General features: G+C 32.7%; 1 protein-coding gene across 1 annotated transcript; it reads left to right on the forward strand.

Annotated features, from left to right (window-relative positions):
- Positions 1–4,362: 4,362 nt before the first annotated feature.
- LOC145005154 (Octicosapeptide/Phox/Bem1p family protein) lies at positions 4,363–6,023 on the forward strand. The gene has a single exon (XM_078964205.1). The coding sequence runs from the start codon at positions 4,443–4,445 to the stop codon at positions 5,874–5,876; it is 1,434 nt and encodes a 477-aa protein (XP_078820331.1). The 5' UTR covers positions 4,363–4,442; the 3' UTR covers positions 5,877–6,023.
- The last annotated feature ends 11,657 nt before the right edge of the window (positions 6,024–17,680 follow it).

Consider the following 17,680-nt stretch of genomic DNA (forward strand, 5'->3'; position numbering starts at 1 on the left):
CAGAGCGTTAATCCCCAAAAGTTGTTGCAAACCTTCTTAGTGGTTCCCTGAGAATACAAGTTATTTCAAAGAAAAAGTGTCAGCATTTAAGTTGGTGAGTTCATAAGTAGTGTTTTGAGAAAATGTATCCCATTCGAAAGTTCGTGTATATTTTTCAGAATATCCCTTATTTTCTTATAACTGTAGGAAATGAGTATGAAAGATCGATATATAAATTGTATGCATTTGAACCAGGAGAATCCCTTATTTTTTAATAGTGAAAATGCAGTCTCAAATGACCAAGACCGTAATCTGTAAGCAACTATGACATACTCAAAAAGAATGATGTATACTCTTATTATAAAACAAAATTATAAGAAGATCGTATTTGTAAATGAAAAGTAACTGTAATAGTCCCTTTTCCCTTGAAATCATAATACCATAAAAATTGTCTATCCAGTGAGTTTTCATAATCATACTATGATGGGTTTTCCTGAGCGACGTTCTTCAGGCATCGAAACGATATAACACTTGTCACCCTGAGGACTGTAGCTAACAGTCAGGGTGCGGGAACATCAGTCCCGTATAGATCTATACAAACTTATTACGTTCTCTGGATGGAAGACTCTGGTTATGAAGCAGGACTTTCTAGCGGTACCTTAATAGGTATAGTGAAGACAAATGACTCACGGATTCTCAATTAAGTCACGTATTCTTGAAAATGGTGATTTTGTATGCAATAATTACCCTTTTCCACAATGTTTGACAAAGGCAAAAAGATGATTTGTATGTTCTTGTATGTATAAGGGTAGTATAGTGAAAATGCTTACCCTTGATATGATGAAAATGTATAAATAAAGCCTATGATATTTATAATCATGTTTTATACCATGAGGGTAAAGTGAAGTAAGATATTTTGCATGTTAACAATTCCATTCGATAATTAAAATAACTGCATGCAAAGTATAGCAAAACACATGGGTGTAGTGTGTCGTCATCACTTACGCAATCGGTCTGGCCGATGGGACGAGTCCCTTATCGTCTGGTACGCGGGGTGTAATTTGAATTTCCAAACTTCTAAATTACGTAACTATTGCGTACGAGCTCTGTTTTTTGGCGTTCTTTATATCCACGCGTAGGTGAGACTGTACTCTACAACTTTCATTTAGACTCCGTCGGCTAGTTTTGACTTTATTTTTAATAATATATTTTTAATAGGCCGGGACTGGAAAAGTCCGTTAAAAATCCATAACTTCTTCATTCGACGTCCGTTTTCGTCTGTCTTTTTACCGTTGTATTACTATTGTCGAGATCTTCGATTCTCCTTTAGGTCATGTTGGCCAAAAGTCGCTCGATCTATATTTTGAGTTTTTAGCTGTCTATTGTTATGTCTGAAACTTCGATAAATCTTAACTTCCTCATATGAAGTCAAATTTAGGCGTTCTTTTAATGTACGTTTATGGTTTGACGATATCTGCGACTTTCATTTAGATACTTAAGGCTGAAAAGTATTTTGTTGAAATTTCTCGTTTTATGCTTAACAGTGTTTTATCGGATTTGCTACGGATCTTAAATTGATCATAACTTTTTCGTTATATCTCGGATTTTAGTGTTCTTTATTTTTTTGGAAACCTTATTACGATATCTACCACTTAGTACAACCAAACTGAGATTTTTAAACATTTCATTTTTGATGTTATTTTTATTAATTCACAAAGGGATTACCATATTTGACTTTTACTCATTACATTGACATGAAATATCGGGTTGTTACACATTAACCATTGATTTTGACCAAGTTTGACTGTCGGTCTAACTGAGTATGTTGAGTTGTAGATTGAGACTTGGTCCTTGTTTGTTGTATAGGTGACTTGTAGAGCTGGTTATCAGATCAGGATCATTAATGTTATCTTCTAAACCGAGAGGTGAGTTTTCTCACTATATTCATGGGTCAAACGCACCAATGTCGGCCCACTAGATTGTGTTATGTATCCGTGTGTATAATATGTTTCTATGTTGTAATGATCTGTTAGATTGATAGATTTGTATGAGTACTTGTACTTGTTGGTTATTGAATAATGTTTGCATATGTCGACATAATGTGGTTGGGTTGAGGCAGCCCTGTTTTGTGCTGAAGGCCAAGATACATAATCGGTCCAGTTGACACTGTAGGCCCAAGGGAGCGGTACAGCTTATGTTGAAGGTTCGGGTGCGGTCCAACTTGTTGCTGAAGGCTCAAATAGCGGTCCAGCCTTGTCTGCATGCATTGTATATGTGTTGATTGTGGGGTATATTTTGGAAATTCATTAAGCTTTGGCTTATAGTTGTTGGTTTCAATGTTTCAGATACATCAGATGATAGAGGCAAGGCAAATACGTGATCGAAGACATCCTCCTGGTGATTTATATCTTGAGAGATTTTGATTCTATGATTTTATGGATTTGACTTGAATACAATTGTTTATATCAATCGTTTTGTAGGAATATTTTATAAAAATGAAAAAAAAAATTATCATGGTTTTTGGGATGGTATATTGCTAAAATACATTCATTGCTAAAATACATTCATTTAGTACGACTATCTAAAATGGTACATATTTGGTCCTTGTGGTTTCATTTACTGTTTTGTTAGTCTTTTACGCTTGTAAAATGGAATTTATACATTTAAAATTATTTTATATTTTTTTATTTAGTTAATTTATATATTATTAAATTAGAAATGACCCTACACTATCCCACTCCACTCCACCACTACTACCACAAGCCACCACTACTACCACTATTAGTTGCCACTACCAAACCCAAAGCACATACATTTCCTTTAACCCATCCTTTCCTCTGGTTTTTGTCAGAGCCATAGAACACGCAAAGCCATTGTAGCGGCCATAATTTGGGAAGAGTAAATAGAAATTAGTTGCAGCCTTAGGGAGAAGAGACTACATCCAAATATGTTTTTATAACACTAAACACCATGACCACCAACACTTAATCGACCTTAAATCTCTTTTAAGCATTTTTTAAAACACTTCCATGCAACTAAAATGGACTCCAATTTTCATCGCTAATAAGTTGATTAAGTCCTAAACACTCATTGTTATATCTGGTGTAAAGTTGATTGTAACACAAGATAAGTGAAAAAAAATTAGAACCGAAAGCATTAACATAATGTAGAGAGGGGTAGAAAGAGAGTGATTGTCCTACTGACACAACAAACAACCAACCGACGTTGTCCTCCCTCTCTACGAATATCGGCAACAGCGTGAAGCTGCTGCCATTCTTTCTCTTTTTCTACTTTGTTGTCTCTCATTCTCAATCATGCGATTTCTTTTTATATCCCCCTCTCCCAAAAAAGAGTGACTCTCTTTGTCTACGTTCTCTCGGTATCGCATCAACACACACACATGGAAGCATTTTGATTTATTTTAGTGGCCATCGAACCTAACCATGTATGTAAGTACCAGAAGGAGTGGTAGGTTTTTCTCCAACAAGGGATGGCTGGAGGCGAGAAAGAGATGATGGAAGACATTAGGGTAGGGTATATGGATTTGATTAAATAAGTTTGTATTTGTTTTAATATAAAATAGAAAAGACGATATAAAAAATATTTAAAAAATCAAACATGCATAAAATAGTAATTTCAGATAGTTATGAAAAAACTACAACCAACCAAATTGTAAATGAAACCATAAGAATCAAACATATATGTGCAAATTTGGCACAAAGTGTTTGAGACTACTAGTTTTTAACCTTTTTCCGTTTTGAATAAAATATCTCATTTGACACTATAAACTTTAGAATTTAATTTAAACAAAACACTTAAAATATAAAAGTTATCTTAGGTAACGTTCAACAAAACGTTATTAGTTATCAGTTACCTTTGCCGAATATGTCCATAACATTTTAAATAATAATATTGTACCACATAATATTATACCATGCATGTTTTTTTAAACCAGAAAAAACCATAATTTTAATTATAAAATATAAGAATACAAATATAATAATTTTCTCATGATAATAAAAGATAACCTACATCAAACTCACAAAATTACACGCCAAACGTCTTAAAACCAATGATGAATAAAAATTTGACTTTACTTAATTATTTATCATTATCCATTACTTTTCATTTACTATATTTCAGAAAGCCCCATCTGGCAATAATATAGTTGGCAGTTTGCAGGAAAAGTCCCTATCCTCACTGGACCCCACCATTTCCAGCTAACCTTCCAAGCCATGCTACTCTCACCACTCCCAATTGAAGTCTTCAATATCACCCATCGCCACTTCACCATTTTATCACAACTGTAACACAAACTTCCATACAACCACTGTCAATTTAAAAATCGACTAAAAATCCACTTTCTGCTCCTTAAAGTCTCTCTCAATTTGACAAAAACAAATTCAGACTTCAAACTCCTAAATATCTAAACCCCTATCCTCTCTTTTCACTAACGTACGCCGATGGAGAACTACTCCTACACCTCCTATGCGGAGTCCGGCGAGTCGTCGCCGCGGTCGCGTGATGTGGACTTTGAAAATCCTCAACCGTGGGAGGATCATCAGACGTCGGCGAGTGCAACGAACAACTATAAAGTCAAGGTGATGTGCAGCTATGGAGGTAAGATTCTTCCTAGGCCTCATGATAACCAGTTGTCTTACGTCGGTGGAGAGACGAAGATCTTAGCTGTTGATCGTTTAGTGAAATTTGGAGCTGTAATGGCGAAGTTAACGCAGTTGTGTGAACATGGAGAGGTGTGTTTAAAGTACCAGTTGCCAGGTGAAGATCTTGACGCGTTGATCACTGTTACCAATGACGATGATCTTGAACATATGATGCATGAGTATGATAGGTTGAACAGAGGTTCGTCTACTCCGGCGAGATTGAGGCTTTTTCTGTTTCCTGTTAGTGGTCAAAGTCCGGCGCTGACTCCGAATCATAGTTTCGGTTCGACTGATCAGGGGAGATCGGAACGGGAACGGTTTATGGATGCTTTGAATTCTGGTCATCTTCAGCCCAGTACGCCACCGTCGGTGCCACAGCCACCGCCTCATGGTAATATCAATATGGAACTCATGTTCAGTTCCGAAATGCCACCGCCGCCACCTGTAGCGGCGTCAAGAACTCAGCAGGTTCATCAACAGGAGCAAGAATTTGTGGTTCAAGATGAACGTCGGATGGAATCCGATCAGATCCAGAAACATATCCACGATCTACAAAGATTGCGAATTGCAGAAGAGCAACAACCGGGTCTTTACCGGAAACCAAGCGATGACAATCTCGCCGGCGCCGGTTACGGAGACTACTACGTCCAGAAAATGACAGAAAAGGTCGCTCCGGCGACACAACCGGGAACTGCACCATCTCCGGCGACTGGATACCAAATCTCCGGCGGATTTCCAGCATCAACGATTTCACAAGATCAACAACCCGTTTACATGATTCAAACTCCGGCGGGTATGTTTCACGCGCCGCCTCCGGTCAATCATGGGCAAGGTTATTACGTCCAGAGGATGCCAACTGACGTGTATCGAGATCAACCGATGTATAATGTTATGCCACCAGTACAACAGGTGGCGACTCAACAAACCACCGTGTCGACACAGGCACAGCAGCAGTTTCTACCACAGAAAGTAGCCACGTATACAGAAGGCTACCGGATGGTCCAATCAACCACCGCCGGGACAGATCATGGTTATACTCCGGTGGGGTATGAGAACGGGACTGGGAGGCAGATTTACTACACCAACCAGGGCACGGTGGTCGGACAACAGCAACAAGCCCAACAACCACAACAGACATTGCAACCAACTGCACAACAGTATCAAGGAATGGTGGCGTTAAATCAAGAGGGTGGTGCTAAGGTTGCTCCGGTGAATATGAAAGAATTTATATAATTTTAAAGTATTTTGTATGTAAGATGTAAGATGTAAGATTCCTAATGTTTCCATGAGATTTTTCACATTGCATATGTTATATGATGTCGTAGTCTTAATCCAAAACAATGATATTGTTTGTTTTAAAAATAAGATCTTTTTTTTTTATCTGGATTTACATAGCTTTTTTCCGCTTTAAATCATCATCCCACTTGGTAAGTTCATTCCATAGCATCACCAAGTCCAAATTTTGGAGGCTTCGATCAAGAGTAACCCAGATGGACCATTTTCTGGGAAAACTTATTCTAAATGAAAATACTCATTTAAAAACCAAAAAAATGCTTTATTTTTATTTGGAAATGGAAGAACAAAATTAGCCCAAAATTCCCGTTCTTTCTATATTTCATAAGTTGAGGGTATATACACCATGGATTATGATATTTAGACCTTCGATCATCAAGAAACTCGAAGACTTTTCTATGCAAACTTCAGATGAAACCCCATGGATTCAAGTTGGTGTTCACATCAACATGTGCAACAAACACTGATTAGAAAATGGGACCCCAGTTCTACCACATAACTAGTCACGTTATCAATTTTTTTAAGACAAAATTTCATAATTGGTCTCTATAGTTTGCAAAATATATCACTTTGAGGATTTTTAAGGAAAACGTTACGCCACTGGTTCATATGGTTTGCAAAATGACATGAAAGATCCTCGTGTCGTTAAATCTAACTTTTCAACTGTTGGATTTTAGTAAAATGACATAAAATATCCTCGTATCGTTAAATTTAACTTTTCAACCGTTGGATTTTAATGAAAAAGATTATTTTACCTTTGTACCAAATTTGCAATATACTACAAAACTCAAGGAGTATTTGTGTAGTTTTGTATATATATAAATTATAAATATGAATTTTGTATATATAAAAATTATCAATATATATATATATATATATATATATATATATATATATATATATATATATATATATATATATATATATATATATATATATATAATTTCAACAATTTGATAAACTCTTTTTTATCTTTTAGATTTTTTTTATAGATTTAGTTACTTATGGTTTTTTATTGTTTCTATTTATTTTTATTCAAGTAAATAAACCTAAATTCGATAAACCATGTCGAAACCATTTTTTCTTTAATTTTTTTTTACTTGTGAATTGAAGTGTTAATATATATATTTTTTATTTTTTAATTTTATATCGTTATGGTTCATGTTTTTTTTCTTGGATGCTCATAGTTAATATCATTAGCAAATTGATGTTCGCATTTATCATTATCATTATTTGACATTTGTTTTCTATTTTTTTATAACTTTAATTATTATTATTTTTCTATTGTTTTTATTTATTTTGATTCAAGTAATCAAAAATAGAAAAACAAAAACAAAAACTCAAACACCAAAATTGTAATATACTCTAATATATTAATACATTTTATACTTTTCATTTTTTTGGTTTTCTCGTATTAATTTTTAATTTTTTCGTAATATTTTTTTTTATCTTTTTAGTATTATTTTTAATTTTTCCTATTCTTAAATTTTTGGTTGTTTCGTTTTATTTTTCATCAATTTAATAACTGTTTTTGACATTTTCCAAAAAGTATAAAATGTATGAATATATTAGATTATATTACAGTTTTGGTGTTTGATTTTTTTTTAATAATTTTGGTTCAAAATAACCAAAATTATAAAAACCAGAGATAACCAAAATAAAAAAAAAATAGAAAATCAAAAAAAACTCAAACACTGAAATTGTAATATACTCTAGTATATTCATATATTTTACACTTTTTGGAAAGATCAAAAAAGTTTATCAAATTGATGAAAAATAATATAAAACAACGAAAATCATAAAAATAGGAAAAAGAAATAAAAAATAATACAAAAAAATTAAATAAAATAATACGAATAAAATACGAAAAAAGCCAAAAAAAAAAAAGATGAAAAGTGAAAATATATTAATATATTAGAGTATTTTACAATTTTGATGTTTGAGTTTTTGTTTTTTGTTTTTCTATTTTTCATTATTTGAATCAAAATAAATAAAAACAATAGAAGAATAATAAATAACTAAAATTATATAAAATAATATAAAAAACAAAATGTAAAATAATGATAATGATAAATGCAAACATAAAGTTGCTAACTATATAAACTATGAAGTATCCAAGTAAAAAACATGATGCGTAACAGTATAAATTAAAAAAAAAAAAACATTAACGTTTCAATTCACAAAAAGAAAAATTAAAGAAACAACGTTGTCGACATGATTTTTCGAATTTAAGTTTATTTACTTGAATCAAAATAAATCAAACCATTAAAAAAATAAATAGCTAAAATTATAAAATAAAAATAGAAAAAAAAATGTCAAAAAGATAAAAAATAAAAAAAAAAGTTATCAAATTGTTGAAATTATATATACATATATATAAAACTTATATTTATAATTTATATATATACAATATATATATATATATATATATATATATATATATATATATATATATATATATATATATATATAAGATATCAAATTTATAAAATTAAAAAAATGGTCATTGAGGTTTGTAGTACATTGCAAATTTGATACAAGGGTAAAATAATCATTTTTATTAAAATCTAACAGCTGAAAAGTTAAATTTAACCATAGAAAGACATTCCATGTAATTTTGCAAAACAAAGGGTCCAGTTATGAAATTGTCTTTTAAAAAAATCAAGAAACCATTTATTTTCCAAACAGGTAAATACTAGTCGGTTTAACATAATAACCGATTCAAATGGTCTCGTTCAACCAACTAAAACGATGAATTATATAAAATTTCAGAAGGGACCCAAGTTGAAACGACACCCCAAACTTATTGAACTTTGTTTGGACGATGTTTAACATGTGTCTTGCAAGTCCGGCATTGTATGTTGATATCAAGTTACTAACCCATGTTTCTTTATATAAGGATAGTTAAGATCAAGTTTTATATCCAAGAGTCGATGCGACATAAGTGAGATATTCCTAAAAGCAATGTTTTAAAAATCGATTCGCACCGGGAATCGATGACGAGAACGGTTTAATAATGACCGATTTCCGGTCAAATTTAAACAGGATCGAATCAGATGGTTTCTTCAAAATCTAGGTTGAACCGTTGTGTTAGAACTGATAAAAAACCGTTGTGTTAGAACTGATAAAAAACCATTTCAAAGCAAATTAATCATTTTCGTAGTGTATACAACAATGTTAAAAACCGGTTTGAAACAGTCGGTCGAACCGGTTGGACCGAGAACCGGGTGAGGGAACGGTTCAATTATCACTGGTTTTACATTGATTTCTGAACCGGATTGAACCGGTTAAACCGAATAAAAACACATGAAAAATAACTGTTTACATAATAAACTTTGGTGATTTTTTTTTTCAAATCTATTTAGTTTTCCCTAAATAAAAACATATGGTAAATGTTATAAATTCTTTTGATGCGTTTATATTCATCAAAAATTATATTTCATTTCGGTATTATAGTTTATTTTCTTTTTGACGTATATGAATTGTTGTAAAATATTAAAACTTATGATTATATGTTATTTTAATGTATTTGGATTCATCTACAACTTATTTTTATGTGTATTTTTAATGTTTGAACTTATAAATATCAAATTCATATATATATATATATATATATATATATATATATATATATATATATATATGTGTGTGTGTGTGTGTAGGAAAAAAAACATGAAAAATACAAAAACCAGTTCACCTGGCGGTTGAACTGGGAACCGGTCATCATACCGATTCAACTAAAAAACCGGTTTTTAAAACATTGGTATACAACTCAAAGACCGACGCACATCAGTGCAAGACATAGGAAAATTATTAGTTCGACAGGTGGTCAGTTGAACTAAAAAACGGTCACTAGACCCGTTCAACTAAGAAACTGATTTTTAAAAGATTGCTTAAAAGTTCATCGTAGTACTCTTGAACTCATGAATCCAAATCTGACTAACGATCCCAAATCTGACCCACGAACCCGCCAACCTGTGAACCCGCATAAATAAGTGAGTTGACGGGTCGTATATGAGTTTATGTTCCAAACCCGCCAACCCGAGACCTGTATAGTTAAATGGGTCGTGTTCTGGTTAATGTATTTGACCCGCAAATCCGAACACGACACGATTTCCATACCTATATATGGTTCATTCAGTTTTTTAGATCGGTTCAACCGATTAGACCAATTAAACAATTAAACTAGTAAGGCGGATAATTTGATGTCATGTTCGGTTTAAAAATCTTGGCTAAAAACACAATGCATTAGACCAAAGCAATGTTGTTAAAATTGGCCTAGGCGGTGCCTAAGCGCTAGGCGGCATCTTACTGTATATGATTAATGTTAGTCGGTCAAATTAGTTAGATTCGGCCCATGGCGACCCTAGGCGGCTGATCGTGGTCATCAAAGTGTCAAAAATAAAACCTTACAAACCTTTATGTAACCAAAAAATTATATCACCCAGACTATAATACATCAACTATCAAATAAAGAATGGTCAGACAAGATAGTCGGGAGGCAAGAGCCTTTCAGTTTATAACTTTTTGTAAATCTAATGACCAAACAAACATGACTATTCTAGATACTGTCATCGTAAGTAGAACTGCTAGTATGATAGTTGGACTAATAATCAATTTAGGTGATACACTTGAACAACTAGCAACAATTAGCAAGTCGTAAGTAATGGTAGAATGAGTGGAGTTCGTAGTCAAACTTTTACTGAAATTCTTAATAAGAAAACTACTAATTGCTATGGTATGAATTCCTTAAGAAGTTACTAATCTGGTGTACTGTAGGTAAATTTCGAAGATATATATTTTTCTCAAGCGATTATGAAGTAAAATTGTTTGATTATTCTTAATTAATCAGTGAGACAAACAAGATTACTTATGGTTCAGTTGTTCGGATGATTCATATTCACATATTTAAATTCCATTGTATTCCAACTTAAATACATAGATATAATTAAGGTTTATTAACATGGAATGGATAAATTTGGACACACTATGTTAGGCTGACTAATTGTTTTACTCCTTACATCTACTTGGATTAGTCGCCATAAATGGTTTGGCTCTAATGTTTCTTATGATTACCTATCACAATATTAAATGTTTGATATCACAAGTTTAAAAAAGTGTATGTTGACTCAACTAATCATCTTAATTCTTAAACTACTTAAACTTTAAACAGCTAGTGATTTTGCAATACAATATCTTAGTTACATATCAAACACGAAAATAACATTCAACTTCAATTATTGTTTAAACATAATTACTTGAAGAACAAAAAAATAATTAAAATTTGATTTGAATAAAATTAATAATCAAAACATGTTCATACTTCATCCTAATATCCTACAACTTCCCGCAAGTAATCTCAAATAATTTAGCCTTTCATCTCAATAATAGTAACTCTCGTAGGTTCGACCTAGTCAATTAAGATATAATAACGTTAAAAATAATTTTTTATAGAAGACTATATAGCATAAATAATCTTAACCAAAGTAATAATTGCGGTTAACAATTGTTACTTATCTGACGGAATAAAGAATAATTATATGAATATTATGTGCTTGATGATTATTATAATATAATAAAATAGAAAAAAATTCAGCTGAATTGTCCGTAAATCATAAAAATAAGTGCGCCAAATATATATATATATATATATATATATATATATATATATATATATATATATATATATATATATATATATATATATATATATATATATATATATATATATATATATAAAGTACACGTCTTCCAAATCCCGAAAATATAAATTTCGTGGAAATTTGACTCTGTATGAATTAGATATGATTTTTATTAAATATAAAAGTCAGTCATACACAAGGAATGTGTGACACAAAAAACTACGAAGAAAACAGTTGATTTTTAGCTAAAGCCACCAAAAAGCAAATCGTAGTATTCTTTAAAATAAGAATTTTGAGAAAAAGAATTCCAAAAATAAAGTCCGTACGAGAGAATGATGATTTTAGCAAAATCATTTAATTTTAAAAGAATATGGACGAAAAATAAAATTAAAATTTGCAGACGGAATCTAAACGAAAGTTATAAATATCGTCGATAGCTTCACATAGATATCAAAAACGTCAAAAACGAAATTTGTATGAACGAGGTATAATTTATAATAGTATCTTTGTGTATTAAAATAAAGTATAAATCATAAATACGTGTGTGTGTGTGTGTGTATATATATATATATATATAATTAGAAAGGTATTGACAATGCGGTCGCTATAGGATTAGTATTGAGTACTTTCGACATTATTTTAGCACAAATATTGTTAAATCTATTTAAAATAGTATTATAAAGGGTTGTTTAGTTGTTTAAATAACTATAAGATCATTAAGTAACTATAGAGGGTAGTTTTTGAAAATTCAATTACTGTAAATAAGAGGCTCTAGGCACTCATAATTCTTGTATCATTCTCTTGATTCAAGCGTCTTTCTCTTTTTATTCCCCGAACATTTTGGTCTCTCGTGAATTGACTTCTCTTTCTTGTAGTTTTAGTATAGTAAGTTGAGCGTTGAAGCACTACAAAAATCTTTTTATAATGATTCAGCGACGAAGTTATGGCCACATAAAGTTCGGTTTATCGCTAAACCATATGTAAGTATAGTTATGCTTACCATGCTTTAAGTATAGCTTATGTTTAAGTTTATTATCGTTATTATGAACCTATAAACAATATATGTGCTAAGTATTATCAAATATAAAATGTTATTATAATATCTTTTAACTACTCGCGGTAAGGGAAGTCTGGTTTGATGGGCCGCATAGGGTTGCTCGATTTCATAACAACTTTTATGCCAAAATAGTCTTGCCCTCCGGTGTTTCATGTCTGGTCCCTGTCTGTACATAGTAGTTGAAAAGTATTGTTTAAAACTTATAAAACAATATCGCTCGTAAATCTAGACTAATAATAAGTTGTAATAAATATTCGACTAAAATCTAGTAGTATTGATACTAGGTTTCGTCGAAGTAAAATAAAATTGTTAGAAGCGAAGCGCTACACGAGTTTGGAGTCATCACTTTAACACGTGAGTGTATAGTCCCTTTCATTAAACATGATTTTAATACAAGTATTCATTAAAGTATTAAATATATGTTTGTGTGTGAAATATTTGTTATTGCCTGAAATACATGTGAAGAGCATATATGATAATATATCAAAATTTAGGGTACAGAATAAACCTAAATTAATTGAGATGAATATCGGGTAGTATCTCCTTATGAGTACAAGTGAGATATACACGAAGGCTCGAACATTAAAATTATCATTGATTCGAGAGCATAGATTAGACATAGTCATTCATCCCTAGTCCGAGAGTATGGAGTGAGCATAGTCATTTGTCATTAATTTGAGAGCATGGATTAGACAAACTGGATCTGTAACAACCCGAAATTTTCGTATCATTTTATTGTAACTCTTTCGTAGTACAATTCGCGCAACCAATCGTCGTTTCCGATTTCGATTTCCGATCTTCCGTTTAATTAAGTCATTATCTGGTACATATTTAAAATGACTTAATGGGTGTCTTAATACATTTAGAAATCATTTTAACACCCAACTTTAGTGATCGGAATATTTCTAGAAATTACCGTATCGGGTTACGGTAACTCAATCGGGTACGACCAAAAGCCTCGTCTAACACCGGTATCGGGTAGAATTCCACCGTGTCCAAAACTTAAACACTATATAAACGTGTTTAAGACTCCATTTGAAGCCTTTGGTCAATTTACCATTAAACACTACCAACCTCTCTCCTCATCCAAGTTTAAGGGATCAAAAACTCAAATTTAAGGCTTCAAATCTCTAAGGTACTTCCCCTAGCTTGTATTGTAACCTCCTTAGCCTTCAAATTCGAGTTCAAAGCATGATTTAGGACACCATTCATGAGTTTACAGCCATGGAACCTTCATGGGCCCTAAACTCATATATCAAGGGTTTTTAAGCCCTAAAACCCCTCCTAAGCAATGTTAGACATTAGTAATGGCTTAATGACTTAATGGAAGGGACTTACAACAATTAAAACATTTATTTTAAGGGACAAAAGTGAGTTTACAGCCAAGACACATTCTTGGGCCGTAAACTCATATTCAAAGGGTTTTTGAGCCAATTAACCCTTCCAAATCATAGTTGGGACTTAGATATGACCTTTGGGCTTGCTAATCTAGACTTGGAACACTTCAAACATGATTTTTGAGTAATAAAAATGAGTTTACGGCCAATACATACTCTTGGGCCGTAAACTCCTCTTAAATGGTGATTTAGTGCCTTTAAACATGTCAAAATGCTTTCAAACTCAACCAATGGCTTTGTGGTAAATCCTAGATTCATCTAAAAATGATTTGGAGACCTTAAACACAACATATACCCAACATAAGTGAGTTTACGGCCAAAGAACTCCTCCTAGGCTGTAAACTCCTATAAGTTTGTAAAATGGTAATCTAAATTCATAACAATGCTTAGAAAATTAGTTTGAATCACATGTGATTGCCCTAAATAGTTCAAACTAACCATTCTTAACCATGGGTGAGTTTACGGCCGTAAACTCTAGGAGTGTGGCCGTAAACTCATGTTTTAAATGATGTAAATTCATTCCAAGTGTTCCAAGGCATTTTAGATAATCCATTCTAGCCATCCCTATGTCCATTTGAGCCCTTAAATCATCAAAACCACACCCACATGAGTTTACGGCCGTAAACTCATGTATGTGTGTTTTCCATAGTTGTAAACTCTCTAAAATGTTTACTCTTGGGGAGTAAACTCAAGTCCCAAGTCCCTAGTGCCATTACACGTCCGAAGATGTCACCCGGGTCACTCCAAACGTTCGTTTTGAGGTGTTTAACCTCATTGGAGTGTAATGTTCCATATGATTAGTGAATCTATCCCTAATTGTATATATATGGACATTATTTCATTTTACATAGGAACATCGCAAGTAATCAAACCCCGAACCAACGTCTAGCATTCAAAACCGATACGTTTCCGAGTCCGGTGAGTTCATACCCCTACCCTTTTTCACTGTTTTCATTGTTTTCAGGGGGGAACACAAGCAAAGTACAAGGAAATTCTTGTACTCAAAACATGTTTTCAAATGTGTGTTTCATATTTCATATGCTTTTATAACTGATTACTACAACTGATAACAGATTGAACATACAGATCACGTAACATATATTTGTGAAATAGGTCTTTAAACTAGTATGTTTTACATATATTTCACAAATGGCTTTCCACATTTTATCAGTTAAAAGCCTGACATTAAAACATTTGAACATAATATATGTACACTGTTTTGTCCTCGGTAACACTCCACACACATACACGAGTGGAGGACTATCATATTATTACTAGTAAATTTGTTATTCCTGTATGATTGGAGATACGTCCTCGGAGAACACTCCACCGAGATACGCGAGTGGAGGACTACACCCATAACCAGAATCTTTGGTATTTAGAGAGCGTGACTTGAGTGTATAGATCTATACGGGGCTGACTACCCCACACCTGGCTTCTAGCTACAGCCGAACCGAAATGGTTCAAGGGTGAAGAAAGTCATAAGTATGTGGACGACTTATTGCCACATGTGGACTACTTATTGCCACAGGTTTTAGTCTATTGTATGGTTATGGAACTCGCAATTAGGATAACAGAGATTTACTTATAGTAATAATGAATTACTTTATACATCTTTTACATCTTTCACTTACTGTAACTAACATTCAGGAAAGTACGGGACTTTCCTGGGGAAAACATGGAAACCAATCACGATTACATCTTTTACATCTTTAACATCGTTTACATTAGAAACCAACATGCAGGAAAGCATGGGGCCTTCCTGGGTAACACTTACATAACTAGAAAGAGTAATAAACTGGATAACATTACATCTTTTGCAAATTGTAACATACTATAAGGAAATTATGGGACTTTCCTGGTAACACATGATAAGTAAACAGAACAGTTTAACCAGTCAGATAATCAACTATACATTTTCACATGAGTAGACATGTTTTCAGTGTACAAACTTACTATACTTTACATTTGTGAAACAATAACCAACTTTTAAGAAAATGTGGGATTTTCTTGGTGTTCATAACATTTCAGAAACATAAAGGAAACCGATACATTTTCATAAAACAAAACCGCTTATGAACTCACCAGCTTTATGCTGATTTTCAAACTGCTTGTGTTCTCAGGTCAGCGTTAGAACAGGTACCCGAAGATCCTTTTTGCTCGAAGACGGAGTACATGAAGATCCGTTTCATTTTGTTTATATATACTATGTATCACAACTGTACAAACTTTACTTTTGAAACAACTGTAAAACTTTCTTATGTAATGTAATGGTTGTTTTACTTTACTTACTATGTGCATTGGATTTGATACTCAACGTGGAGTCAACCCCGGAAATGTTTCCGCCTTCGGTTTTCGGGGTGTGACAGGATCCGGGAGTATGGATTAGGTAATGCTGTTAATTTTAGATCCGGAAGTATGGATCGTGTCGTTGTGATGATCGAATGGATGGGGTAAAATTGCTTATATGAGGTGAAATTGTATATATTGTGAGTTCTAAAGTGTGTGTGTGTATATATATATATATATATATATATATATATATATATATATATATATATATATGTGTGTGTGTGTGTGGTATAACATTGTGGGATTGAAATCCCTATGTACTTACCAGGTTTTCCAACCCGACCCACTTACTTTATTTGAATCCCATATATCTATGCGAAGATACATTATACTGATAGATTAAAGGAGATGTAAATCAATAGTGTAAATGAATGTAAGGTCTATTTATGCTTATGTTTCTGTATTGACGATGATATCTCGATGTTTTAAATAAGAATACATTTCTTCGGAAATGCATTGATAACATCATTTTCATGTTTTCTGGGAACAAATTCTGCAATACTACTTTTCAAAAAGGATACTGTGATTTTTAAATAAGCATAAATAAAATTTTAAAATAACCGTGAATTTGGGGATGTCACAGTTTGTATCAAAGCATTAGTTTAAGTGAACTAGGATTTTTAGGACGTTTCTAGACTTAAACTTAGAATGCTCAACGATGATTATGAGATCAGTGGTTGTTATATTTTGGATGGCCTGAATAGACACGAGCACTATATTATTTTAGGAATGATGCCTAAAATGATTTTATATGCTAAATAATTTATGTTATAGCTATAAAGATGCCTTATATGCTATTATTTGATCGGATCTATGGTCTATTGCCGACCGGATCTGGAAATGTTATGTTTTCAGATTTCTAAACGTGTTTAATTACGGTATTAGAACTGGTATGTAACTTTTCGGATTGCTAAGGAGATTTAGACATCTAACGCAAATAAAGCCTTCCTATATTAATTCTCGTCATTGCACACCAAACGTCTGATTTGGTGTATAGATCGACATGGTAAAAACTCAAAGCAGATTGGGAAACGATAACCCACAGCCAAAGCCACGAGTGATTAAGCATGCACCATAGGTAGCAACTGCACCCGAGCCAATCACAATGGCATGAGTACAGGCAATGATAAAAATGATGTTGGATCGTAGATGGAATAGACAAGGCTTCTACTTCAACAAAATAGGGATGAACCTACCGTGCATGTTGAGCAGCCTGAACTGAACATAGAATAGTCGCAGGAAGGAAACTACAGTTGTATTGTGAGTCAAGTTGAACCACAAGTTATTAGTAGAAAT

Source organism: Lactuca saligna, chromosome 7 (assembly GCF_052625555.1).
Source record: "Lactuca saligna cultivar CGN05327 chromosome 7, ASM5262555v1, whole genome shotgun sequence".
In the NCBI taxonomy this organism is placed as follows: domain Eukaryota; kingdom Viridiplantae; phylum Streptophyta; class Magnoliopsida; order Asterales; family Asteraceae; genus Lactuca; species Lactuca saligna.